The sequence below is a fragment of the Lepidochelys kempii genome, chromosome 16, assembly GCF_965140265.1.
Source record: "Lepidochelys kempii isolate rLepKem1 chromosome 16, rLepKem1.hap2, whole genome shotgun sequence".
NCBI classification, from domain to species: Eukaryota; Metazoa; Chordata; order Testudines; family Cheloniidae; genus Lepidochelys; species Lepidochelys kempii.
This window is the reverse complement of record NC_133271.1, coordinates 27,436,723-27,464,020: the sequence shown is the minus strand read 5'-3', so window position 1 is coordinate 27,464,020 and position 27,298 is coordinate 27,436,723. Positions and strand designations below refer to the sequence as shown.

Sequence of the window (27,298 nt, the reverse complement as noted above, 5' to 3'; positions counted from 1 at the left end):
CTCTTGATCCAACTAGGAACAGAATGACAGAACAGTGGGCCTTGGGGTAACACCAGGTAGCCCTTTACAAACATCCATTAGTAAAATCTCCCTTATGCCCCTCGGTGAGAATTCTCATTTTACAGAATGGGAAACAAGCAAAAACAGGTTATGCGACTTCCATGGTCATACAACAAATCAGTGGCAAAGGCAAGAGTAGAACGCAAGAATTCTGACTCAGCCCCTTGGTCTGAACACTTAAGCACTTCCTCTGGGAGCCAGGATTAGAACTAAGGAGGTACTAGCTTCCTACCCAATACTGAGTCCACTGCTGCCCTTAGTACTTTTCTGGTGCATGGGAAAGTTGTCCTGTACTTGCCTTTGCTGTCTTATACATCACTTCCAGCAATACTACGAGAAGAGTTTATCATTGTGAGCAGAAACAGAGCGAGTACAAATCACTAATAACCATGTAATGCAAATTGCAGCTTGCTATGCCCTTGAGTACAGCAGCCAGTGATCACTACTGCATGAGAAGAGCGGAGACTAAAACAGTTAGAGATTAAACACCACAGATCATCTATGGGGAGGTAAAAAGAAAAGGAGGACTTGTGGCACCTTAGAGACTAACCAGTTTATTTGAGCATGAGCTTTCGTGAGCTACAGCTCACTTCATCGGATGCATACCGTGGAAATGCATCCGATGAAGTGAGCTGTAGCTCACGAAAGCTCATGCTCAAATAAATTGGTTAGTCTCTAAGGTGCCAAAAGTCCTCCTTTTCTTTTTGCGAATACAGACTAACACGGCTGTTACTCTGAAACCTGTCATTATGGGGAGGTAGTGGGTCACTATTAAATGAGATTTAGGCACAAAACAGGAAGCTGGCGGGGCTCTGCCGATAGAAAATAAAAATGAGGATGAAAAGGCAAACTACTCAAAAGATATGTTCTTGTTTAAGCACCATGTAATTTATCTGCTGTAAACATATTTAAATGTTTGTAAACACACTAGTCTGCTAATTGCATGAAAACAGCAATTGTCATTAGATACAGAAGCTAAAATTTGGGAAATATGTTGCTGAACATCCTCACTGTTCTATGCTGGGACATCTAGGAGAGGACACACATAAAAACAAATCTTACCTTGTATTCCAATGTTTCTTTGAGCATATTTTCTTCCTCTTGCGAAAAGTTAAGTAACACAGACACAGCTTTAATTAGGTGGAATGCCTGAAATAAAAACAGATGAGTTGATATTTTGCAAAACTCTCAGGTCTCTAGGTCCACTCTGGGATTATGGGGTAGCATTGAGGATCTGTGCAGGTTTGGTATGAAGCCTTTATCCTATCCCATTCACAGGTGTGGATTGTGTCAGCTCTAGGGAACTGCGTTCCATAAAATCACTGAGGTGGCTTACTTCCTCTGTGTTTGGCAGGTAGCTTTTCTTGATTCTTCAGTCTCTGTTGTGGTTTGCATAATTTGGGGGAAGCACTTAATTTACCTGGTTTATTTGAATGAAGAATGCAGTTGGTTCCCATGGTAACCCTGAATAGTTCCTAGGGTTAACCAGGCTGGTGTATAGGCAGAATGGAGACATACAATATCCTAATGTATCTTTAGTGTTGAGTGTCTGTTCAAACCCGCGGTACTAATATTTTAAATGGATGCATCTTACCAGATCAACAGGACACCAGGATGCAGCTGGTGCTTCAAACACTAAAGCAGTTAAACATAACACTGTGCAGTTGCAATTCTCTTTCTAGATCTTAATTACAGTTGGAGTTTTTGTTTATTTTAGTAAGCATGAGTGACTGTGGTGTGCAGGGAGGAGAAGAAAGCTGTCAAACGTAGATGTGAGAACAAGTCTTTACCTCAGATTCCCGGCAGGACATGAACTTTAGTACAACATGTTTAAGGTATTCAAAATTGATCTCCCGTGAGTCGTTTAAATCAGAGTTGTTTGTGACAGTCATGGCAGCATTAGGCACTTCAGAATTTGGTTTCTCACGTACTTCAGGGATCTCGCTGTCAGGCCTTATTTTCTGAAAAGGAAAAACTGCATTTTATATTTAACAGTGATATGAATTTAGTACTGGAGGAAGGTGCTATCCTGATACCACTGGAGACTAAAGTCCTCTATCCACAAGACAAGTGTAGCCAGGCAGGAATACTCAAGCAAAAGCTTCTCCCCACCTTACCCCGAAAGAGCCACTTGTAAGGAGAAGATGGTGATTGTCTCCATATCCACTAAATCCTTGGTCCCTCTACCCAGACTGCCAGCACAGAAGCTGCTAATGGTGTCTACATCACACAAACCACTTCTGGAACTGGACCGAAACCAAAAAGAGTGTTGTCTCTAGCCTGAGCAGGATTTGCCTTGGTATTGTAGAGGGGAAGGCTCTGTATCCCATTAGCAACATCAGAGCCATCCAATTCTAACAAAAGAACATTTAAAACCTTTAAAGGCAGGTAAATTATCAAATTTAATAAAAATGACTTCTTAGATGACTGCACCAAGTTGATCTAATGCTGATTGAGACAGGGGCTCACCATTTCATCCCCTCTACCCTCCCCTCCCTCTACCTAGATTGCAGGGTAGAGTCTTTCCCAAAGATGGATACCACTAAGGCTGCAAGATTGACCCGCAGAGGCAGCTAAATAGCAATTAAATCTCAATTCTTCCATCTCCAAGGAGAAGCATCAGGAAATCCTCAGTCCCCCTGGAGCCAGGTCTTCTATAACCCACTAACTATCAAGCAAAAGAAAAAAACAAGATGTGCCCAAACCCTGTTCTGCATCCTTTTATTCACTGTGAAGTGACCACAAGGAAGAGTCTATGAAGGAATACCTCATCTCTCTTGTTTTCTAGTGCAGGTTTCCAGAGATGAAAAAAGTAACCCTAGATTACTGCAAAGTGCAATGAACCAATCCTCAGCCCTTACATCAGAGGAACTACAGTGACCTGGCCACACCAGCTCTGGATGCTACCCTGGATTTCCCCTAGATGCAAAAGAAGAGATCAGGGTTGGCAATAATTATTTACTTGTGCTGAAATTACTGATTGACGCGGTACTCACATCCTGATTAACACCTCTTAGAGCTGTGAAGCATCTGTGGGATTAATGAATATTTATATCCCCAGACTGGGGATTCATTTTGCTGGGCACTCTGTAAACATATATGAAGACAGTCCCTACCCCAAAGGGTTTACAATCCAGATGGCAGGAAGTTTTTAAAAACTGGCAGCATAAGTACCTTGTCAATATCAGGGGGCTGGAAAGGTTCAAGACTTACCAACTCTTTCTGCAGGGTCTTTTTGAGCTCTGCCATTCTCTGCTGTAACTGTTTTATCATCTACACACACAAGACAGAGAAACTGATATTAGCTTAACAGCATGGAAGCTTCATATTTGAACATGCTCAGACCTACAAGTTTCAAATGAAAAAAACCCCAACAATTAAAGTGTAGCTAATGGGGCAGACATTGAACAAAGTTAATGGCTCTGGGAGAAGGAATCTGACAAGCCTGAATACTCTGCTCTTTCAGTCACACAGTGCAGCAGGAATGGGATGAGGAGACTATTCTTTAACTCCTGGTGCAGATTAACGTGACAACATTAGAGAGAAGATGTGAGGTTAACAGAAAACAAAGGGAACATGGCTGCAATGAGGGGAAAGATACTGCATCAGATACTGAATCTTCTCAGACAAAGAAGCAGGATTTTCTGTTATGTATATGGCTCCATAAGACTGCAGAGTGCTAAGCTACAATGGATAACTGTGCATGCACAAGGAAATATGGAGACATGTCCTAGGTCTGGAACGATCCCCTTAAAGCCAGTGGGTCAATCCCCACTTTGAAGAGCCACTTCTTCCTTAAGGCACACCCTAAACGAAAAATACTAGAATAAGGGGTTAAAAAAATAAGGTAACTTCTTCCCCTGTATGTCTTGTCTTTCCAGCACTGTATTCTAGACTAATCTTTCCATGGAAGGCTCTGCCTTGACACTGTATCTTGTACAACACCAAGCATATTGTCATCACTTAATAATGAGGCTTCTTAGAAGAAGTGGGTCTAGAGAAAGAAGGCAGAGCAGTGAACCATGGTATGGGAAGCTGTTCCAGAGATAGGAGGGGACAGGAAATCCTTTGGCAGCAGCAGGTTTTGCAAGAGGAGGGCGGGACATTAGTACCTAGGGTCACATATTACCTGTAATTTCATGCTTTTCTGCAGGCCTGATGGCCCTCACTGACACACGGTGGGCTGCTGAATCAGGAATACAAGCCACATGAGCCAAATGGAGAAAAGCCATTTCCACTGTATTTCAGTTACCTTGTTTTTCTCAGAAATTTGCTGCTCCAAGTCTCTATTGTCTTTCTTAAGTTGAATAATGTCTGCAGCTGCCACCTCTCCATTTTGTTCCACCTCACGGTCTTCTGGAGGATACAAGTGCTTATTAAAGGCTCTTGCTGCTTCTAATGCCAAAACCTTCAAAGGTAAAGAGCAAAGCAAATCTCAGAGACCACAACTTTGGCAGGCAGGTGCCACTGCCCGAAGATAAAGCTCCACTGTGTTTTTACATGGTGAGTTTGGGCAGGACCACCTCTCATTTGTGAAATTACCCAAGACAGACACCCAAAGGGACATGGTAGCTGTCTAACAGAAGTGCTGCTTTTCATAGGACACTTAAAAACTGAAGGAGACTGGGTTCCTCTAGGCCAAGTGCACAGTGACAGATACAGACAGCTCTGGTGATGTTTTGAGGCAGCAGGTAGGTTGATGGGGTGACCAATTCAAAGCCCATCACATCCCATGGAGAGGTTTTGTTTGCTTTCAGGCACAGCAGGGTGAGCTGAAGTCTCTGCACATTGTGATTTTCCAGACAAGACTGGAGGAAGCTGCCCTGCAACTTCACTCACATTTCTCCCACTGGCCAACAGGTGCTCTTGCTGCTCCTGCATCTTCAACCTCAAAGCACTGATCTGCTTTCCTGCAGTTTCTTCCCTCTCTGCTGCTTGGCTCTTACATGCTTCTATGTCAGACTGCAACAGGTGCATTTGCAGCAGGAGAGCTTCATGACCTGGGTCAGGACAGACATGGTTAGTGCCATTCTACAGAAGAAAACAATAACGTCTATTAATTTTCTGCAAACAAAGTGAGTTGCACAGAAGGCAAGTGGGAGAGCCTCAGGCCTATTTCCCCTCTCCAGTGATGCAGGAGGCAAATACAATGGGGACTGAACATCAATGCAAGCTGCCGCAGAGCTTTAACCAGGTGACTCCTAGTTCTTGCATTATGAGAAGGGGTAAACAACACATCCTTACTCACTTTCTCCACACCAGTCATGATTTTATAGACCTCTACAATATCCCCCACCCCTAGTTATCTCTTTACTAGGACTAAGACAGTCCCAGTCTTTAATCTCTCCTTATATGGAAGCTATTTGGTACCCCAAATCATTTTAGATGCTCTTCTCTGCACTTTTTCCAATTAAAAACGCTAGCATTTTTATAAACTATAGAGTCAAGCAATCCCTAAAGCTACAGAGACTTTACCAAAGTAAAGCAGTTTGGGATGAGTGGACTCCTTTGGTCTAACCTTGATTGAGTTGGTTTAGCTCCTCCTCTTTTTTTAGAATCACATCAGTTTTTTCATTGATCAACTGGTCCTTTCCCTTTATCAGTAAGATCAGATCTGTAACCTTGAAGACAGACAAAAGAAGGTAAACAGGAATAGTCAATATATAGAACCCACAAATGCTAAAATCTTTCTGTGGCCTAGCCAAAGGGTTACAGAGTATCACCACCTCAGCCAATGCTGGTCCCTCATTAAGAGAGGTAGGGTTTGAAAGCAGGACAAGATCTTTAATGGAAAAAAGATACAGCTTTGGGTGAACTCTACATTGGAATTGCAACTTCTGTCATGGCCAGCAGATGGCACCTATGAAATAATTACCCATTTAAAACCATACAGGACTGCAGCTTAAAACGCTCTGCAGTGGGTGGACCTAGGAAGCAGGATGATGAATACTGATCAGCACCACTGTGCATTTACGGTGATTTCCTAGAACAAGGGTCAGCTTAGTGGGCTGGCTCCTCAGCACTGGGAGAAGTAAGTTCAGTGGCTGCTTGAGATGTGTGCTGGGATAGGTAGAAGAGTTTGCTGTTGGCTGTAGCTGCTAGTGGCTCTTTGCTCCCAAATAAGATTTTAAAGACACATATGCTAGTTCCAGGTCACACAGAATGTGGGTTAGAGGTCTGGGAGTACAGATTAGTTTACACAGCTAATTACTACAATGCCTAGCAAAATAATACAACTAATGGCCAAAATTGATCAAAATCACATGAAGACTGCTGAAGCCTCCTGACCATCACTTTTTTCAGACAACAGAACGGGGCTCACTTTGGATTACAGCAAACCAAGTCTTTTGTGTTAGGAGAGAACAGCTCTGAATGTGCAATAGATGCTGCTGTTCTTCAATCTGTTTTTAAGCTGCAGACACTCACCATCCAGGAAAGGAAAATGTCATGTTCTATGTACGCACACTTGGTTTATAATCCCATAGGGTCAACACAAACCCATTCAGAATCCTGTCTGTTTGCATTCCAGGACATAGGAATGTAGAAAGCATCACTTCCATCCAGAACTTGGGCATTCTGTGTGACCCTGACTGATTCATCTGACTGATTCATGAAGAGTCAGATCTGCAACTCACTCCCAAGAGCAAAGAACCCTGAAGAGGTGGTTCTGAAGGCTGGGGTTCAGTGAGACCTGCACCATTTGCTTAGCTGACAACACACAGCTCCCAGCAACAAACAAGCATTGGCCTACGTTGTCCAGTAACACTTTTCTAGACAAAATAACTTGGACTTGACAGTGGGTTCTTGAATGCCAAGTTGCCAGCACACAGCAAACATTTCTGGGTTAAGTTGGGACCACCTTCTAACAGCATAAACAAGGCTGTGATCCAGTAGAAAAAAAGGACTGCAAGAAGTGTATTGTGATGCTTACGGAAAACTGTCAAAAAATGGAGAACCTTAGCACTGGGCTCTCAGCTAGCCTGTAAGCCATGTGTTCCTATCACTGGCCCCTAGCCCTCCCTCTCCTCTTCAGCTGCTTAATATACTCACCTGCTGCATCCTGCCGTAATCTCTGATCCTGCAAACGAACACTTACGCACATACCTAACTTTGAGCATATGCACAGTTCTATTGACTTCAGGGGAACATCTCCCATGGGTAAAGTTACACATCTGTGTAAGCATTAACAGGAAGTCCTTAGACTGGAAACTTTTTGGGGTAGAGACTCTTCCTGGATGTTTGGGGCCTAATCCTGATTTGGGCCCCTGGGTACTAGGATAATTACTAAAACAGGGTCCAGACTGTTTTGTGTGGATTAGGGCAATCCAAGGGTTCAAGCAATAAACCTACCTGATGAAGTGAGCTGTAGCTCACGAAAGCTTATGCTCAAATAAATTGGTTAGTCTCTAAGGTGCCACAAGTCCTCCTTTTCTTTTTGTGAATACAGACTAACACAGCTGTCACTCTGAAACCTACCTGCTGCTGTAATTCCTCCCTTTGTTTCCGTGTTTCTTCCAGTGCTTTGGCAATTTCGACACTGACTGTTTCTCTGCTACTTAATTCCTTCTGCAAACCAGTGATAATTCAATAATTACTTACGAGGAGAAAATTCAGTATGAAGCTTTCACAGGAACAAGACTCAAAGCCAGTGGTTTCTCAACTCTAAGATCCAAATCCATTAACAAATGGAATTTATAAGTTATTAGCACACACAGTAATCTCATCCCTCAAATCAGACTTCTTGTTAAGTCAATGCTAACTTAAGACTGGCAGGGAGCCCATTTCTTGGAACTTTTCACGAACTCAGGCAATTGCATTCAGCTTACCTAAAATCTAACACTTTTTTGGTTTCTATTGAAGTAGTCCGTCAGTCTTCACTGCTCTTCCGCTGAAGAATTGTTGCCACATCCCACTCCAGAGGAATCTGCATTTCAGTGATGGGTGAGTGACCCCTAAGCGTTAGCTGTAGTGGTTTGGGATTCTTTTTAAAATATATGTGGACGAGAGGATTGATACTGGCACCATTTTTGCATTGGCACTGCTGACAGGAGCACAGTTCTGGTATGCAAAGTCAAACCTGACCACCACATGAAATGTTTCATACCTGCCAATTCCACTTTTTCTTTTTTCAATTTAAAAAGACACCAACAAGGAAATAGAAAAGGAGTACTTGTGGCACCTTGGAGACTAACCAATTTATTTGAGCATAAGCTTTCGTGAGCTACAGCTCACTTCATCGGATGCATTCAGTGCTCAAATGCTTATGCTCAAATAAATTTGTTAGTTTCTAAGGTGCCACAAGTACTCCTTTTCTTTTTGCGAATACAGACTAACATGGCTGCTACTCTGAAACCTAACAAGGAAACGACTCCCTCCAGTGGCCAATTCTTAAATTCTACATCGCACACACGAAGGCTGATATTTAATGTTCAGAGTTTTCTATGAGATTATAATCTTAAAGGAGAGAAGGTTTAGGCTTTAAATGACTGAACAGGGTTTTATTTAGTAGTCAACTAATTTAGATGCAGTAGCTGTTAAAGGAATGAAATGATGTATTGCTAATACTATTCTATGCTTTTATTAGTGCTTTTCTTCCTCAGAGGATTTCAAAGCTATTCATACTTGACAGTATCCCTTTAAGTACTGGAATGTATTGTTTATGCCAGTATTTAGTAAGACCTAAGCATTTTGTGTCAAGAAAGTACCAGCCATTGGAAATGCATCTTGAATGGTTTGTATTCTGTGTAGGATTTTACTTCCAGAGGAAGGTGTGTGGCAGTAATTAACCATGATCTGAACCTAATGTGGCTTTAAGTATGGACAAGAGGGTACAGTTTGCCATTAGCTGTTTATCAAACTTAGTTCTTTACTCAAGCATAGTCATCAACACACAGTTAGGCCCATACCTTTAGTCTTTCCAGTTCAGACTCTTGTTTTTTTAAAGAACTTTCATATTCTTGTCTGCTTTCATTAAAATCTTCATTTTCCTGTTCCAACTGGCTCTGTAAAATGGAAATATCTTGTGTGCCAAGAACCAGTATTTTAACATTTACAGTGTAAATAAACATCCATACACCCCACCCCCAAAGAGATATTGATTTATGCATATTTCAGTGCCTCTGAACATTGTTGCTTGGAGAAAGATCTTCACCTTCAACTTCAAACCACCACCGAATGAACAGCTTTGAACCTGCAGTTATACATGAATTTAGTATTTTCAGACAATACACAGAAGGGTTACAGGTGATGCCAGAGGCAGAATCTGGGGATTCAATATCCCTCTAAAGAATGGTTTCTATACTTACTATCCTCTGTTGAGAAGTTGTTTTATCAAACTCTCGAGCTGTTTCAAGGACAGCTATTTGAGCCTCCAGCCTGCTAATCCGTTCCGCACACTGATGCTTTACAGTTGAGATATGCTGTTGTAATTTGCTGCTCTCAACCTCTAGATCTGTTTGCTTCAGGAAAAAACATTACTGTAAGTTAACACTATATTAACCCTATGGTTACTGTGGAGGGCAGAGTACGTGGAGCTTGCAGTCAGAGTCAGGCATAACTTCATATTGCTCATCCCCATCCTTATCGCCAAAGAATGACAATGCTATGCTTTATTTCTGTGGCCATCTGGCACCTACCCTCACATACAAATACATTTACTCATCTCGGAGCCAATGTCGCAGTATTAGCAGGAAGAATTCTGACAACTGCAGCCTTATCAATAATGAAACGGAACTGGTTGTCACTGAAAATGGTGGAGACTGCTTTAGCATGAGTAGCCTGAGTGATTAGAGGATTCTCACCAGCTTTTGGATCTGTAGTTCCCTCTCACCGATTTCTTCTTTGCTCTTCTCTAGTGCCCCATTAGCAAGCTGTAGTGCTTGTTCAAGTTCTTTCAGCTAAAACAGGAGAGTAAGTTACTCCCTTGTCCATAAAGATGGATATTACTGGAGAGCAGCACATAAAATAGTAATATGGGGTAGCGAAGGAACTAGCCGAGGAGGCTAAACACAGAAACCCTTAGACTGCACCTTTCAGGAAAGGGCCTACCTGGCACACGTTGCTTTCTTTAAAATTCTTCAGAAACTCTTCTCTCTCGCAGAGTGATCCCTGTGCTTCAGTTACTTTGCTGTTCAGTTTAGTGACCTAGCAATAGGAATCAAAATGTAAATAAATTAGATAAGGGAATGTGTCATACCATGGCCCCTGCCTCAGACGCCCTCCAGCGGCTGGCTGTGGCATGACAAGTGCACCTGCTTCCCTCTGTCCTTTATTCACCCATGCAAAGAAACGTTCCCTCTCAATGACAAATTCGAACTCTTTTATTCATATAAAATGCCGAGTCCACAGGTTCCTTGTAGTAAAAACAGTTTCTCCCAACCCCCAAAAGTAAAACTTGACTACAAGAGCTCTTCAATCCCAGTGAAAGGTCACTGGTTGCCCGGTCACCCACCCATTAATCACTCTATCAGAACTCGGTTATTCCCACTCCAGGGCCCCACCCTCAGAGGTTCAAGACGCACTTTTCTACCACAAGTCTCTTCCTGGAGCCCAGAGTCAGCCCCTCACTTGTAAGTCCTACCCCTGCTCAGCGGAACCTCCCTCCAGGACCAACCCCTTTTTCCTGGGCACTTTTCACAGCCCCCAGAGCTCTCAGTGCAGTGCTACATTCCCCAGGCCTCCTTGTCTGTGCGTCCTACCCCCGCTCCTGGGGGCCTCCCTCCAGAGTTAACCCCTTGCTTCTGAGCCAGGCTTACGCTGACCACTCTGGCTCTTCCCTTTTTCCTAGGGACCACTGTACAAGTCTTCCTGAACCTTTGCAGGGTTCCCAAGCTCCAGCCAGTCCTTCAACTGTTTTCCTCAGAACTCATCACCTGCAGCTCACTGTTACTACTCTCCTGGTTTCCTGCAGCTCTTTCCTTCAGACAACTCTCTGCTGCTCTCTCCTCTGCGGGAAGGAGGCTCTGATAGGCCCCTTCCTATCTTCCTTCAGGGACCTAGAAGGGTCTAGGGCACAGGTGCCATCTTTTAAGCAACACTAGGGGTTGGGTGTGTGTGGGAGAGTCAGTCAACTGGCCAGTCACCAGTGCACTGGCCTCGTACCTCTAAAAGGCCAGTGTCACCCTGTGACGGAAGGGTTAGTATGAAATCAGGGCTACAAAATCTCTAGGTAAAACACACACATGGATATGGTAAGATAAGCTTTCCTTTCAAAGCTCAATGTTATATTCAGTCTCAAATCTTCTGAAAAAAAGATTGAAAGGTTGGCAATTTGTATTGGGTTTTAAATAAAATTATTTGGATGCTAAAACACACCTAATCCATCCAGACGGCCAAAAGTGCCAACCCCACTGAGTGCATTGGTGAAGGAGGAGGAAATACCTGGGCTTCCAGTAGGTTCACAGTCTCAGCATGATTGGTTCTAGCTGTCAATAGCTGCTGTCTGGTGTCATCCAGTTTCTGCTCCAGAGCAGTTTTCTGAAGATTAACACACCATCACAGATCATACAGGGGGACTCAGAAGTTTTATCTCTAAAAATTGATTTTATGGTGAAGTCATGATGGCCAGAATCTAAACAGCAGTTACTAGGACTTGTAACACACCTTTGCACCTAGGGGCTGACACTGAGTGAAGCTACTGATCACCTCCGCACAGCATTTGTACTGAAAATGGGAGACCTGGAGATGCTTGACTGAAGTCCAAGTTGAGGATGTAATCAGCATCTGTGACCAACTTCAGGGAGTCAGAGAAACTACAATGTTGCAACAGAAATACCTCCTCTACTGCCCTTTAGAGCCACTGTGCTGGGACACTACAGAACGCGCATGCAAAGGGTGAAATGTTTACTGGTTGTAGCATTTACTCTCTAAAAGGACATTGTGCTGCCTCTAGAAGTAGCTTTCAAACTGGACTTGGATTTATTTAAGCCAGGTTCATTTACTAGATGTATCAGGCTAGGGTGCTGTGCACTGCAGGCGAGTGCTATCAGGGAAAAGCAGGTGTCCCTGTCTGCAGACCTAGGCTGGGGGAGCTTGCCTCTGTTCAGAAACAATATGGTATATCAGTGCTGCGGAACGGGGTCAGGAAGTAACGGGAGATATTGGCTGTCCTCAGTTCCCCTATGTGCTCTCTCAATTTAGAGCTATTTCTCATCAGTGCTTGGGTCTTAGCTCTGTGGATACAATGGATTGTTTGGACTTTGCTTAAGAGTGCCCAGGGTTCTTTCCCATGTGCTTTGCAAGCCCTTTTAGCAACTAGAGCACAGAAGAGGAGGAATATACATTAGTGTTAACTCTTTGGTTACTGGTATTATGGCTTGCAATCTCTGTGTGCTACCCTCACTAAACACATGATCTTGAACACAGTTGAGCAGGTATAAGATTCCATCCAGCAGGAGCATAGTGCAAATACACACTGGAGGAACATGTAGGATATTAGATATTTCTTCCATTACATGACAGATACAGTAATAGCCAGACAGTTCTTAAGGGATTTAAAGCAGTCTAAAAATGTTACCTCTTTGAGTAGCTCCCACACATGTTCATCCCCTGAAAAATTCCCTTCTAGTCTCTTTTCCAGGGAAGACACTTTTTCCTGCAGATGTTCAATGAGTTTATTTTTCTCATCAACTTCAACAGTCATCTGTTGGAACAAAAAGCCAGTGTCATCTTTATAGCCAAGCTCTTAGTATATAGTGGTTTCACTTGGGGGGGAAAACACACCCACCCCCACAAACAGACGTCAAAAAGAAATTCTCTTTTATGAAAACCACCCTATGTTATCTTAGGGTATGTCTAGGCTGGGGAAGAAAAAAAAAAAAAAGGACCGACCCACGGCAGCGAGTCTCAGAGCCCGGGTCAACTGGCTTAAGAACACGGGGCTCGTGCTACAAGGCTACAAATAATATTGTAGACATTGAGACTCGGGCTCTAAAACCCAACAAGGGGTAGCTCTCAGAACCTGGGCTCAAGCCTGAGTGTAAACATCTACACTGGAATTTTAGCCCCATAACATGAGCCCACGTCCGTTAACCCAGGCTCTAAGTCCTGCTGCCATGGGTCTCTTTCTTTTTGGCAGTGCAGATAGACCCATAACAGCATTAAATATATACAAACGCAACTTGAAGCTAGGTAAGTAGATAGATTACTCCCCTTTTCAGCATTGTGGCTGCCATTTCTGAAGCTTCACTGAATCTACCCATCCATTCAACACTGGCCTACATAAATTTGTATTTTAATTATTTATTAGACCTATATAAAACTTATTGTCCCAAATAAAGCATAAAATAGAGAATGTATTTTAATATCTTGAGTTGGGATTTCTATAGGAAGTGTTTGAAATAAAAATGTAATCTGGAAGAGAAAGGTCATTTTAACTATTGCAGTTCTACCAATCCATGTTATTTGCTTGGTCCATTCAGCCTTTCCATTACAGGTCTGCAATTTTATTACTTCCCATCTGGAAAAATTATGCAGTATGGACCCATAATTAACTTACTAAGTTGTATGTCCAACAGAAGCTAGATTTTCTTGTGATGATTTCTGGATGTCTTTGGTATTAATATTTTGGACTTAGTATGACTATTGCCAAAGATTTCTCCGATACCTAATTTTGTTACACGTTTCCCTTCCCTCAGCACTTCCCCAATTTGTTAACATTGTCCACAGATAGCAAAGCTCCATTATGCAAGCTTCTTGAATTTATTCACAAGATTGCCAGTTGGGGTATCCTGGCTGGCAATTCTCACACATTTACCCCACTTTCCAGGCATTTATAACTCTCCTGGTGATAGTCCTAAATAGGGCAGAAACATGCTATAAAGGTACTTACAAAAAATTAAGTCTCGCTCCAAGATTACATTTACTAGCTTTGTGTGTTTTTACCTGCTGGTAGCAGGTCACATGCCTAGTTCATAATTCAACTGAGGAAGTTAATATAAAAATCTCTGCTTAAACAATTCAGGAGCTATGTTGCACTGCATTCATGCCTTTCAGACTGATTAAATACAATCCTCCATCTCAGATGTGGGAGCTTGGGAACACTAAAACCTAACCAACTTCTGAGTGCCCTCAGATCACACACATAAGAACAGCTATAGTGGGACAGACCAAAGGTCCCCACACTTTCACCTTTAGTTTGTGTTGTTCATATTCCAGTTTGAGAGATCCATGCTCCATCTGTAAAGTTTCCAATCTCTTCTCACAACCAGAGGCAGCAACTCGAGCCTATGGCATATAGGAAAATAGTTTTCAATTCCAAACTCAGTTTTTACGAAGCAAATGCGAACAAACATTTCAATGAAGGTCCAGTTTGAACTGTCGCATGAACTGACAGAAAGGAAGGTATCAGACACCAATTATCTCAGCTTACGTTTTGCAAGTCTGCTGAAAGATGCTGAATGAAGGTTTGTAGCTCTTGTCCTCTCTGCTCCAGGACAGTGATCTTATTTTCTGCATTCGCCTCAGCTGCCACTAGTTCATCCCTTCACAGAAAGAAAAGCAGTAACTCAAGCAGAACGCATCTGCCAAGGGAAGGAGGATAGACTAAGAAACCTATGATTTGTTTCTAACCTTAACAGCAGCCATTCTGGCCTGGAACAACTATTCACAGGAGCTTAAAACTAAGTTACTGCATACTCCAGCACTCATAACCAGGCGGAAGAATGGTAGTGACTGATCACAGAGAACTCTGCTAAGTGATCCAGGTTGCATACAAACAAACCAAAAGTTCCAATTTAACTGTAAAAGGGTAGGTTTAGCAAATCAATTAAATAAATAAATAGTGTATTCTTCGTCACACACTAGTATGCAAATACTGACTGAGCATTGCGCCTACTGTACATGCAGACCCTTCGAGGGGAGCTAGAGTTAAGTGGGAAATCAATCAGAATATCTAGGTATTGCTGACAGACTCCTCTACCCCACCACACACACACCTCTGTGCTTCCAGCTCTGAGTCCTGCTGCCGCAACTCTTGCACTTCATTGCTCAGAAGCGAGGACAGGTGGTTTGTCACCTGCAGCTCTTCTTTAGCACGGGTTAGCTCTCGACTGCATGCCTCCAGCTCCTGTTCTGCTCTGCTTAGAGACTCTTCCTTTTTCAAAAGCTGAACATTAGAACATTATCTTTGACAAAGATGAACTGATACAGTTAATAAAGGCTTCTGAAGGAGGTGTCTTGCTCCCTTTATCAAAGTTATAAGATAAATTAGATTAAATTTTACACAGAGAAAGCTGAAAATTCAGTGCCAACTGGGAGTTTACATGATATTGCATGCAGACACATACTGTAAAGAGTCTAACCTTCAGTGAATTAACAAAAACAGTAGAACCTCAGCGTTACGAACTGACCAGTCACCACAACCCTCATTTGGAGCTGGTAATATGCAATCAGGCAGCAGCAGATACAGTAATATACTGTGTTAAAGGTAAAATACTAAAAAAATAAAGGGAAAGTTTAAAAAAAAAAAGATATGACAAGGTAAAAAAAACCTCTGTTCTTGTTTCATTTAAATTAAGGTGGTAAAAAGCAGCATTTGTCTTCTGCACAGTAAAATTTCAAAGCTGTAGTAAATCAATGTTCAGTTGTAAACTTTTGAATAGGGCTATTGATTAACAGTGCAATTAAAACTACGATTAAACAGAATACCAACTGAAATTTATTAAATATTTTGGATGTTTTTCCACATTTTCAAATATAGTGATTTCAATTACAACACAGAATACAAAGTGCACAGTGCTCACTTCGTATTATTTTTATTACAAATATTTGCACTGTAAAAATGATAAACGAATAGTATTTTTCGATTCACCTCATACAAGTACTGTAGTGCAATCTCTTTATCATGAAAGTGCAACTTACAAACGTAGATATTTTGTTTTGTTACATAACTGCACTCAAAAATAAAACAATGTAAAACTTTAGCGCCTACAAGTCCATTCAGTCCCACTTCTTGTTCAGCCAACTGTTCAGACAAACAAGTTTGTTTAGGTTCACGGAAGATAATGCTGCCCACTTCTTGTTTACGTCGTCACCTGAAAGTGAGAACAGGCATTTGCATGGCACTGTTGTAGCCCATGTCACAAAATATTTATGTGCCAGATGCGCTAAAGATTCATATGCCTCTTCATCTTTCAGCCACCATTCCAGAGGAAGTGCTTCCATGCTGATGATGCTCATTAAAAAAATAATGCATTAATTAAATTTGTGACTGAACTCCTTGAGGGAGAATTGTATGCCTCCTGCTCTGTTTTACCCTCATTCTGCTATACATTTCATGTTATAGCAGTCTTGGATATGACCCAGCACGTTTATTTTAAGAACACTTTCACTGCAAGTTTGACAAAATGCAAAGAAAGTACCAATGTGAAATTTCTAAAGATAGCTACAGCACTCACCCCAAGGTTTAAGAATCTGAAATGTCTTCCAAAATCTGAGAGGGATAAGGTGTGGAGCATGTTTCGGAAGTCTTAAAGAGCAACTCTCCGATGCGGAAACTACACAACCCAACAGCCAAAAAAGAAAATCAACCTCCTGCTGGTGGCATCTGACTCATAAGGAAAATGAACATGTGTCAGTCCGTACTGCTTTGGATTGTTATCAAGCAGAACTCGTCATTAGTATGGATGCATGTCCTCTGGAACGGTGGTTGAGGCATGAAGGGACATACAAAACTTTAGCGCATCTGGCATGTAAATATCTTGCGACGCCAGCTACAACAGTGCTATGCGAATGCCTGTTCTCACTTTCAGGTGACGCTGTAAACAAGAAGGAGGCAACATAATCTTCTGCAAATGTAACCAAACTTGTTTGTCTGAGTGATTGGCTGAACAAGGAGTAGGACTGATTGGACTTATAGGCTCTAAAGTTTTACATTGTCTTGTTTTTGAGTGCAATTATGTAACAAAACAAAATATCTACATTTGTAAGTTGCACTTTCATGATAAAGAGATCGCACTACAGTACTTGTATTAGATGAACTGAAAAATACTATTTCTTTTGTTTACAGTGCAAATATTTGTAATCAAAGATAAAGTGAGCACTGTACACTTTGTATTCTGTGTTGTAATTGAAATCAATATCTTTGAAAATGCAAAAAAGATCCAAAAATATTTAAATAAATGATATTCTATTATTGTTTAACAGCGCAACTGATTGCGCAATTAACCTTTTTGAGCACATGGTTAACCTTGTCGAGCACTCTCCTGCTGACAAAGCTGCTGCTGCTCGTTGGGGGTGGAAGTTTTGTCAGCTCTCTCCTGCCGACAAACAGCAGCGACACTACGTGCCTTTTAATGACACAGCTGTAGCAGCGGTGTCACTGAAAGGTGGATAGTGCAGACAAAGCCTTAATGTTTAGCCACCAAGTAGTATATATTCTAGCACCAAAAAGAAGAGAGACTATAAAATAATCTCACCATGTGTTTGACTTTGGCCAGTTCCTGCTGTTGAAAGCCCTCCAGTTCATCAATTTCATCTCTCTTTTGGAAAAGATTCAAACTCTGCTCCCTCATTTCTTGTAACTGAGCTGAAAGCATCTCTTTTTCCTATTGAACAACCATCAAAATTAAACAAGGAATCCAAAATGTCTGTCACTCAATTTCAGGTCAGCAACGTATTAAATTAAGCTTCTTGGGAACAGGATCTTGTTTTATGTTTATATCTGCAAATCACCATGCACTCTTACGGTGCTATATAAATAACAGACTTCTTGTATATGTATTTTTAGAATGCATGTGTCTCAGTAACCAACACAGCTTACATTACTGAACTTTGGAAACTTTCAGGACTGTGCTGTGAACAAGACAAATAACTTTCATTTAAGAAGAAATTATATAGAAAGCTCTTTACACCCACCATTCAAATATGCCGTGATAGGCAATTAATACTTGAAACACTTGACAGCAAATCTAAACATCTGTTTAACGCTTCTATGGTAAAAGATGCCTGGAGCAGAGACTGCTGGACAGCTGGAACAATTACAGCAAGAATGAAATCCTTTACGAAAAATTACTGAAGTGGAACTAATTTCTGCTATGATGCTGACAGCACAAGATTGAAGTCAACATATGCCTGTTTTTGGACAATAACTTTACAATATGGCCATGGCTGCACTCACAGTTACAGCTCTTTTGGCAAAGACTACTCTCCTTTTTATAACGAAGATACTCTCTGGTAGTGAAGAGCCTCACGTCAAACCCCCAGTGGGGTAGGTGACCTCAACAGGGAAACTGGTATTGCTGTCACACTTATTTAATTTGCACGCATCCGTGGCTGTGAGCCAATAGGATTTTTCTCCAGCCAGATATAAATTCCCTTATGCGAGTAAAGCTCTGGTCTATAGTTATTACAGTGATCACCAGCTACTTTGGTGACAAGGCTAGAAAGGCTCTTAACAAATCTCACCAAGTCAGTGCTACACAGAAAAATAAGGGGAGCAGTAATAAAGTCATTCCGCAGCTCTCTGTTGAGCAGTTGCCATAGCAAATGCATATAATATTCATGGCAGGAAATGAGCATCAACAGCAGACAGCAAAAGTTAAAGATCAACTGCAGCAGCACACAAAGGAAGAGGGAGCGTTTGCAAGTAGCCACTACATAGTCTATACTAGTGAGGGTTTTGTTTATACAGTGCCAAAAGAGCGCTAAATGCTTCACAGACAGGCACGAAGACATGGTCACTGTCCCAATCAGTTTATAGTCTGAAAATAGAAGATTTTGCTTTCTTTTTTTAAATGTATCAGCTTACATATAAAGATCTTCCTCACCCCAGGACCACTCTGCTCTCCCTTTCACCACAGAGGGATAAGAGATTAAATCAGTTCCTGGCATACAGTGCGATTTTGGAGTCCCTGACTCCCAATCTCCATGATCAGACCACAGAGCTCTCACACTGACTCTGAAAGGAATAGCTGCGAGACCTTAGCACTCACATCTCTCTGTCCCTCAGCAGTCGCCTCTGTAAAATACGGATGATAATGCCTCAGCAGCACGGGATTAAATTAGTAATACTTGAAAGTGTAAAGCAAGAAATGTAAGTGCTATCTCAACCCTCCATTAACAAGACACAAGCCATCTGGGTAAAGACTGAGCTTTTACATCTATGCTGGCTGGTGTGCCAATCTTTCATCTCGTGCTTGCGTCTGAAGTCTGTGATTTGCTATTTCCTCTCCAAAACTAGTTCCAGGTTTAACTTCTGTGGTGATGAAGTGGAGAATGAAACATGACTATCAGGTCTCAGTAAGAGACCAAGGGATCAGATACTCTCGATAATTACATTTTCTGTATAACCCTCTGCTTGCCCAGTCCCAGTCTGCGCGTAGCCCTACATTTAACAGAGAGATCAAAGGAGACTTGCCTTTTCAAGATGAACCAACTTTCCCCTCCATTCCTGTGAAGGGGAAGGACAGAAAAAAGGGCAAATAAAAATCTAAACACCAACTTTGAAATGCAACAATAAATGTGACTGAAGGTATTAAAATTAGGGTAATTGTTATCAAATGGAATGAGTAAAAGTAAAATTAACCAGAGAGGATTTTAATATACCAGTAAAGCCTAAGACAGGTTCATTTATGACATCAGAGCATATCTGCTCTATGCAAACAAAAATGCATCATCTACAGCAGTGGTTCTCAACGTATTTACCATGGTGGGCTGTAGAGGCAGCTCTCTCTGCGTTATGTGGGCCACATTCACATGGTATTTATGCTACCTGTATCGCCCTAAGGATGTCACATGGGCTGCAGCTGTGTGCTGATTGGACCGCAAGCAGCCCACAGGTTGAGAACGACCTATCTACAGATATTTTAATTATGTGACAACAGAGTTGTACCTAGACAGCAACTGTGAATTTGAGTTCACATTAGACTTTCACAAACTCTTTTGAAGTAAAAAGAGCGAGTTCTGTACGTTGTCTCAGAATGAACGGTCGGCAACACTGACCCTTGCACCATATCCCTCTTCTTTTCCTTCCACCCAGATAAGAATAAATCCAGGTAGTCTCCAGGCAGGAGACTGCTTGTGACACAGGCAAACAAATGCTGCATCTCAGCAGTGATTCTCCAGTACTACAACATGTTGACTATGCCAAGATCACTGCACTCAGAAGCCTCCCACTATTAGTCAATTGTTTCATCATGTCAACCTTGTGTTTATTACCTGGTCCTTTTTTTCTAATGCCAAAGCCATTCCTTCAGCCATCTTTGCTCTGTTAGCCTGGTAAGCCTCATTCTGCTCCTGAAATTTCTTCATGGAAGCTGTCAGAGAATCACTAGTTAAAAAGTCAGGGTATGCAAATGCCCACACTGTGTATTCACTTCTGTAAATATTGTAGGTCACACTAAAATTTAGAACCACCACTGTCAAGATGGTCAAGCCTCCCTTTATGTTCGCACAATGCCTAGCAGTATGGGAGTGCTACCACAAACAACAAAGATATCAGTAGAGCCGCATCTGGACTGCAATAATTCTGTAGATTTTTTTTAAAATGCCAGTCATAAGTTCAGCAAAAGTGCTTGCTGGTAACTGTCAGACCAACAGCAAACAAATCAGAGCTGCTTTGTTCACTATAAATCAGGCAGGAAGTTGTGTGCTATTTTTACAACCAATATGTACTCAATATGAAGAGAAACACATTTTTAACTGTACAGCTTTTTACACTCCATCTGCATTCAAGGCAGAACAGTTTTAAATTAAAAAAAGGAAAAAATAAAAGTACGTACAATCCTGATGCTTTTCTAATGCAATTTCAAGCTTCTCTTTTATCTTCTGCAAGTTTCGGACCTGTTCAGCATAATCTTGGGTGAGGAGGGAGAAGCAGCACAGACCAGGAATGGACAGACATTAGGGAAAGAAATTTAAAAAAAATTTTAAAGTGGTGAGTGGAAAATGACAATGATTTTCTTAACTAGAAAATCATTCCTGTTAAGGAAAACTAGGCTGACCTTAACAATGAACACCACAAGCAAATCATTCTACCACACCATCCATGGGGTAAATGGTTGGTACAAACAGAAGGGCCTAATTACACTAAAGACAGGGAAACGGCACTAAATCCAGCACAAGAAAAGGGAACATTGGCTACAGCAGAATGTGGTGACAAGCACGAGGATTTGGTTTGATTTCTGCTTGTGAAGAATCGCCCCAATGAGATAAAGCGAAGGAGGGTCGGAGAAATCCAAAAGCAGTTGATTTCCTTGTTCCATATTACACCTTACCATAGCTGTGCAATGTTGCAGAGATAGTGCATTTTGGCTAGCTGCCCTGCTTAGCCAACAGTATCACACTCTTCCCTTTAAAATCCAGGTCTTAATGATACAGAAGAGGCAATGAAAGTCATATCTGCTCAAAAAATGGCAGAAATACACAAACAGGCCAGATTAAAGGAAGAAAATACCTTGAACAAGTGTATTTAGAAGCCCACAGGAGGATTTGTTTACAGATCTTGGAGTCTGGTCAAAGTTTCAGGTATTTGTAAAACTTCTGTCTCTATGGCAGCTAAGCATTGAGACCTCAAATGCCCCTAACAATACTTAGGGGTTATTCCTTTAGGAACAGGTGAGCACTTTACAATTCCAATTGCACCATAAGCCTCCTTTGCACTTCCCATATTTGAGAGCTGAGCAGGGGCCTGCCCAGCCCCCAGTTCACATCAGAACAGCCTTGAGGCTGCTCCAAGTTATGCTTTGTTTCCTATGACCCCCTATGAGCCCCGGGAAGCAGAAGATAGCAAAGGACATAGTGCATTCTAGCCATGCCCCAATCTACTCCCTACGCACAGGACTGGGAGCAGAATCCCTTTGCCAGCTATGCGCCAGCCAGGGAGGACCCCATTACGGGGACAGTCTCCAAGGGTCATTTCTGTCCAGTTTAAGCTGCATCAAGATCCAGGCCCCCGCCCCCATCCCCACTCTTCCCTTTTCGGGGAGACAGGTCTTTTTAGACCATTAGTCTCTGCCCTGAAAGAGTTATGTCATCTTAAGTACTGTACAGTGCTGAACACCAGGGAGCCCTGACCCTAACTGGGGTCTCTGGATGCTACTGCAATAGTAAATAAGAAAGCAAACAGAGGACTGGAGGGTTCACATCCAAAAAGAAGTGTTCTGGTTGGAGCATGGGGACAGAGAAAACTATACTGAACATTTGGGAAGATCACACAGATGTGCCAAGAGAACAGCAGGAAGACAGGAAGTCATAAATCTTTATTTCTTATTTTAACATTCTGTATGGATTTTGTATTGATTGTATTGTACAGCTCTCAGATGCTGACTAACAGGCTTATTATAAATGGATTAAATACAAAGTTAGCTAGGCAAACAAAATTCCTTTTGTAAATAAAAAAATATATAAGCACGAAGGAAAATATTTCCCAGCATTGTAAGTTATCGTTTACATACTCAGGAAACATACCAGATAGTTTGGCCTCCAGTTTTCTTATTTGTTCATTTCTTCTAAGTAGCTGGGATGAGAGATCTTCTCTGGAGCTGCTTCCATCAGAGGCCTTGGCAGGTTAGAGAGAGACAGGTCTGAACTACAGAAAGAACAATCCTGCCACACTCAAATTTTAATGACTGCAAACATTATAAGGACTAGAAATAATTAATGGTTTCCTTTTTCCCATAGAAAGGAGAACAGATTTACATATTCTACTGGCTAAGTCAGTGCATACGGCACTTGGGAAGAAGAAAGAGGGTTTAAATGTCAGCTCTGCAACATGGGCCTGTGACACAGAATACAATATTTTTGAAAACAAATAGTTGCTGAAAACAAGTAGCTCAAATTACTGGACTGACCATGTAATAGGATGACTGGAAAGAGGTAAATTAAGCCACACAGGTTGGAAGGTTCCCAGCAGGGGAGAGGGTGAATAGGTAAGCAGCAGGAAAAGGGAAACTGTAAACCTTTCATCTGGGATAAACAGTTTGCAAACACTGATACAATGTTAATTTCTGACAATAATATTCATTTAATTAGTTTTTATTCTCTACAGTCCTCTTATTTTTTGCTTGGTATGGAAACAAAATTAAAAGCAATTAAGTGCCTACTGCTAAAGCATAGAATTCTTGAAAGATGAACAACAAATCCTGAACTGTTACACATATTTTATTGTATGCAACATAGTTGTAGCTGGGTCATTCCCACAATATTAGAGAGACAAGATGGTTGAGGTAATAGCTTTTATTTATGGCTTATTACAACAATCTGTAACCCATTAACCCCCTCTTTTTGTCCTATGACTGCAGAGATGTTAATGGTCCACTCTGCCTTGACTAGTCCCTTACAATATACGCTAACTACTTATGCTAAACAATCGGTTCCACCTTGCGTTTAGCTGTGATGCTCCAAGTACCTTTCCCAGGCCAGGTCTATACTACAGACCTATACAGGTATAACTACATCGCTCAGGGGTGTGAAAAATCTACACCCTTGAGTGACAGTTACACTGACCTAACCCTCTGTGTAGACAGCACTATATCGATAGGCGAGCTTCTCCCGTTGATATAGCTACAGCCTCTCAAGGAGATGGATTAACTACATCGATGGGATTAACTCTCCCATCAGCACAGGAACATCTTCACTTAAGTGCTGGGGCAGCTGTGCCGATGCAGTGTTTTAAGTGTAGACCTGCCCCAGACCAGAAGAAGAGCTGTGGATGGCTAGAAAGCTCATCTCCCTCACCAGCAGAAGTTGGTCCAATAAGAGACATTACTTCACCCACCTTTTCTCACATACATTTTAATGTCTCCCTCCACCATAGTTCTTTCTGTTCTCTACACCAGCAATGCAACAGCCACAATGTTTCTCAATCCTGTATCAATTGCTATGTGAAAATGAGCTGAGTGCGGGTGGGGGGAATGAAAAACGGAGTGTAGTAACCACAGTATTTTCCCATTGATTATTTGAGATCAAGATTTCCTGCCTAGCTCAGCAACCCATGTCTACGTGGTTGAGATTCAGAAACATATTACAGCATCCCTCTTTGGGAAAATCTCTCTATTTTACAGATGATGGAATGAAGATACAGGGGAACCTGCTGCTCTACAGCAACACAGCATACAGTAACTGCAGGTTCTGAAAGTGATGCTGCTGTACAATCTAATCCAGGGTTTGGGTGACATAAAATCCTCCAAAAGGCATGACTTTCAGCCAAAGCACTAACAGGTTTTATTTAATTTATACACACCTAAAATTATTAATATATAATCTATGTATACTATAGTTTCAAATGAAAAATTGTTTATCTAGACATTCCAGTAACAACCTACAAGTTTTTCCAATGCTACACAAACATAAGCATCCTATGTAGGTATGTAAACAATATGCCTGACCAGTAACTGCACCAGAACCCTAAGGGGTTAACAGAGAATCAGAACACTACAATTTAAGACTTGGATTGCTTTCTTGTAATCTTCAGCATTACATTTACATACAGTATCTTGTGTTTTGCTGTAACATTGTTTGTTATTTTATACCTTAATTTGCCATGTTCTGCACTTAGAATAATTATGTAATTTATATTCTTAACATGAAAAAAATAATTATGTTTAATATTTATTCTCATCCACTAACACTTGACTATGCTTACTTCAATTTCCAAAAACTATTCTGATTAGAGATACATTTGCACATCACACATCTCTCTCTGCCATGCACTTGGTTTTTCAGTCAGTCAAGATTCTTGCGAGGCTTTTTGTAACCTTGTGTTAAAAATGCTGTAGTAAAATACAAAGTACAATACTTACAAAGTCATCTCCAGAATCTGCTCCCATAGATGTGATTGACTCTTTGCTGACTGATCTGGGAATTCTGGCAGCCCCTCCTGGCCGAGGAGCAATTGCTGCTTCCTCTGCTATCTTTTTCTTCAGTTTTGCAAACATTTTACTGCAGCTGCCGTTCTATGGCACCTAAAGAGCCCGGTATTTTGAGACAACTGTCGCCAAATTACACAGTTGATAAGTTTGATGCTCTATTTAAAGTTCCAAAAGTCAAGATTTAATTTTAACTCAGCCAGTTTTACTCCTGTTCCAGTTTCTTCAAAGGGCTCATAACCTAACAGTGCCTGTGAATCAAAGAGAGATCAAGTTTCAACACCAAACCAGACAATAGACTGAAACCAATACAGCATTAAAAGACATTTTTATTACCCTTATTATAAAAGGTTCATATCTGTCAGACTGCACAATTAAATTTTTTTTAAAAAATTACCTACTGAATTGAGCGGAAACGCTCAAATTTGTTATCATTAATTGTCAAAAGTGGATTTGGAATTATCACTGGTGACAAGTTATGCAGATTTCTTCCCAGAAAGATATTTAATTTACTTTGTTTACACAATTTTCCTTAGCAAAGCTGTGGATAAGAGGCAAGAAGTTTGGTGAGGGGAATTTTCTGTCAACTCCCCAGATTGCATTTCCTCATTTTGATGGAAACAAAGAAATTCTTTAATTTTGCTGTTCAAATTTAATATTTTCTGTAAGTATTATTGCAAACACTGTACATTTTATTAACTTGAGACTGTTATGCTCTGGTTCAAACCGTTACTGCACAGTTCCATGTTTATAATCTCAATAATCCCAGCCAAATATTGCTTAGATTTTGTAATGGCTAATGCTATGAACAAAACATGTGATGTGAGAATAAAGTTGGGTTCTTTCTGGGTCATTCACACTGGTAATTTCTCAATGTTTTCTCATATCTGTTTTGGCTCTCTAGAGCTCACAGGAATAAAAATTCATTTGCAGTTATTAACTACACTAATCAAGGATCCTAGTAGGAGCATATTGACATGACAATGATAGACACACATCTCACAGTAAATTTCTCTCTTGCTTCCCACTTCTGGTGGTTTGAGTTCTTACTATACCCTTTGATGCAGGGAATTATTACTGAGTTCTGCTAAACTCTAAATTTGGTGGCTCAGTTTAGAGGACCTAGCAATTGGAAATAAATCTTTCCCCATTTCTTCACCTAAGTTTTAAGCAATTCTACAGAAATTTGACAATATATTCAACAATTCTGCTTTGCAACAATTCTGCAATGTCAACTTTCTCACATATTCTTCTGCTAATTCATCTGTTTGTCTTGTGTTTTGAGGAAAGTCCTAGAAGAGCAGCACCTACTGTCATCATTCAAGTGTCAAGTAGAAATACTGAATATTTATCACACTCCTCCACCCACCAAACCCTTGTTTAACAATCCACTGATTTACCACGCTGACGTGCAACCTCAAACAAGTCTTTGTTCTCAACTCACCTGGAGGTCCCTCCTCTATGCTCTTACAACCCCTTCTAGTGTTGAAAGTAGCAGCGTAATCCCACTGTGAAATCAGCATTCCAAGTAGTGACATGAATACAATTAGTTACTCAGAACTCTCCTGCTTATTTTGTATTAATTACTTCACTTCCAATCAGAGTTAACATCACTTATTCCAGCATAAGGAGTCCACAGAGGGACAGTTATTCCAAAATGTCCTCCCTGTAGACAATGCCAAAGAGACCTGGAAAGAGCTTTGGGCTCCTGTAGTTTCTGAAGTTCCACACAGTGCATGGGGACCATCTGGACTGTGCACCTGACACCGGGTCATGAGAGAAGGTGGAAGGAGAGCAAAGCAGAGCCGAACGGCTCCCTCGTAGGCCAAAAGAGGCTCCCCCAGGCAATGCGCTGCAAAGCCCTCCAGCTGACAATCTGGAAGTCAGAGACGTTTCCGGGGTGCTCCAAGAACGCCTTGTCCCCTCACCGGGCCTGGGCTCCACCCCCCAACACGCACCCCCCGCCCCACCGGGGCTGGGCCCCACCTCACCGGGTTCCACCCCTGCCCCAAACACCCCCGCCTCCGGGCCTGGGCCCCGCCGGCCTCCACCCGCCCCCGGGCCTGGGCTGCACGGTATTATTGCTTCCTCAGCAACGTGGCCCACGGACACGGCGGCCGCGACTTTCCCTTCCAGCTCCTGCCAGCGGCGCCCCAGGAGCCCGGCTCCGGAGCGGTCCCAGCCCCGGCCCGCGAGCCGCCTCCTCCTCGGCAGCCCCTCAGCAGCGGCGGCCGCGCTCCCCGGCCCGCCCGGCCCCTCAGCAGCCGCGGCGCGCCCCGCTCAGAGCGGGCCGGGGCCGCAGGGCGGGGCCCCCAGCCCCCCCCGCACAGGGCGCCTCAACGTCTCACTCACCGCGCGGCCCCGCGGCCCCTCCGCCCATCCCCCATCGCCCCCCACCGGCGACACCGCGGCAGCTGCTTCCGGAGCCGAAGGTG

General features: G+C 42.1%; 1 protein-coding gene and 1 long non-coding RNA gene across 9 annotated transcripts in view; one reads left to right on the top strand and one right to left on the bottom strand.

The window, feature by feature from the left end:
- Positions 1-27,298, bottom strand: part of GOLGA1 (golgin A1) — a 30,320-nt gene extending 3,022 nt beyond the window's left edge. Inside the window, exons 1-23 of one of the 8 annotated variants that reach the window (XM_073314552.1) lie at positions 27,216-27,298; positions 24,798-25,114; positions 22,465-22,555; positions 20,778-20,852; positions 20,215-20,312; positions 19,415-19,447; positions 17,475-17,603; positions 14,994-15,163; positions 14,429-14,540; positions 14,188-14,283; positions 12,575-12,700; positions 11,440-11,535; positions 10,108-10,203; positions 9,861-9,956; positions 9,366-9,518; positions 8,967-9,062; positions 7,537-7,626; positions 5,579-5,681; positions 4,900-5,060; positions 4,313-4,468; positions 3,274-3,333; positions 1,851-2,021; positions 1,123-1,209 (exon numbers count right to left, since the gene is read on the bottom strand). In XM_073314552.1, the coding sequence (XP_073170653.1) occupies positions 1,123-1,209; positions 1,851-2,021; positions 3,274-3,333; positions 4,313-4,468; positions 4,900-5,060; positions 5,579-5,681; positions 7,537-7,626; positions 8,967-9,062; positions 9,366-9,518; positions 9,861-9,956; positions 10,108-10,203; positions 11,440-11,535; positions 12,575-12,700; positions 14,188-14,283; positions 14,429-14,540; positions 14,994-15,163; positions 17,475-17,603; positions 19,415-19,447; positions 20,215-20,312; positions 20,778-20,852; positions 22,465-22,555; positions 24,798-24,932 (2,430 nt within the window). In that variant the 5' untranslated portion in view covers positions 24,933-25,114; positions 27,216-27,298. Of the gene's footprint in view, positions 1-1,122; positions 1,210-1,850; positions 2,980-3,273; positions 3,334-4,312; positions 4,469-4,899; positions 5,061-5,578; positions 5,682-7,536; positions 7,627-8,966; positions 9,063-9,365; positions 9,519-9,860; positions 9,957-10,107; positions 10,204-11,439; positions 11,536-12,574; positions 12,701-14,187; positions 14,284-14,428; positions 14,541-14,993; positions 15,164-17,474; positions 17,604-19,414; positions 19,448-20,214; positions 20,313-20,777; positions 20,853-22,464; positions 22,556-24,797; positions 25,326-26,307; positions 26,807-27,215 lie in introns of those variants that run through there. The other 7 variants (XM_073314550.1, XM_073314553.1, XM_073314557.1 and 4 more) reach the window with 7 other exon arrangements.
- LOC140899294 (uncharacterized) lies at positions 723-25,115 on the top strand. The gene is made up of 2 exons (XR_012155265.1): positions 723-8,001; positions 22,678-25,115. It is a non-coding gene; the product is annotated as an uncharacterized lncRNA (long non-coding RNA).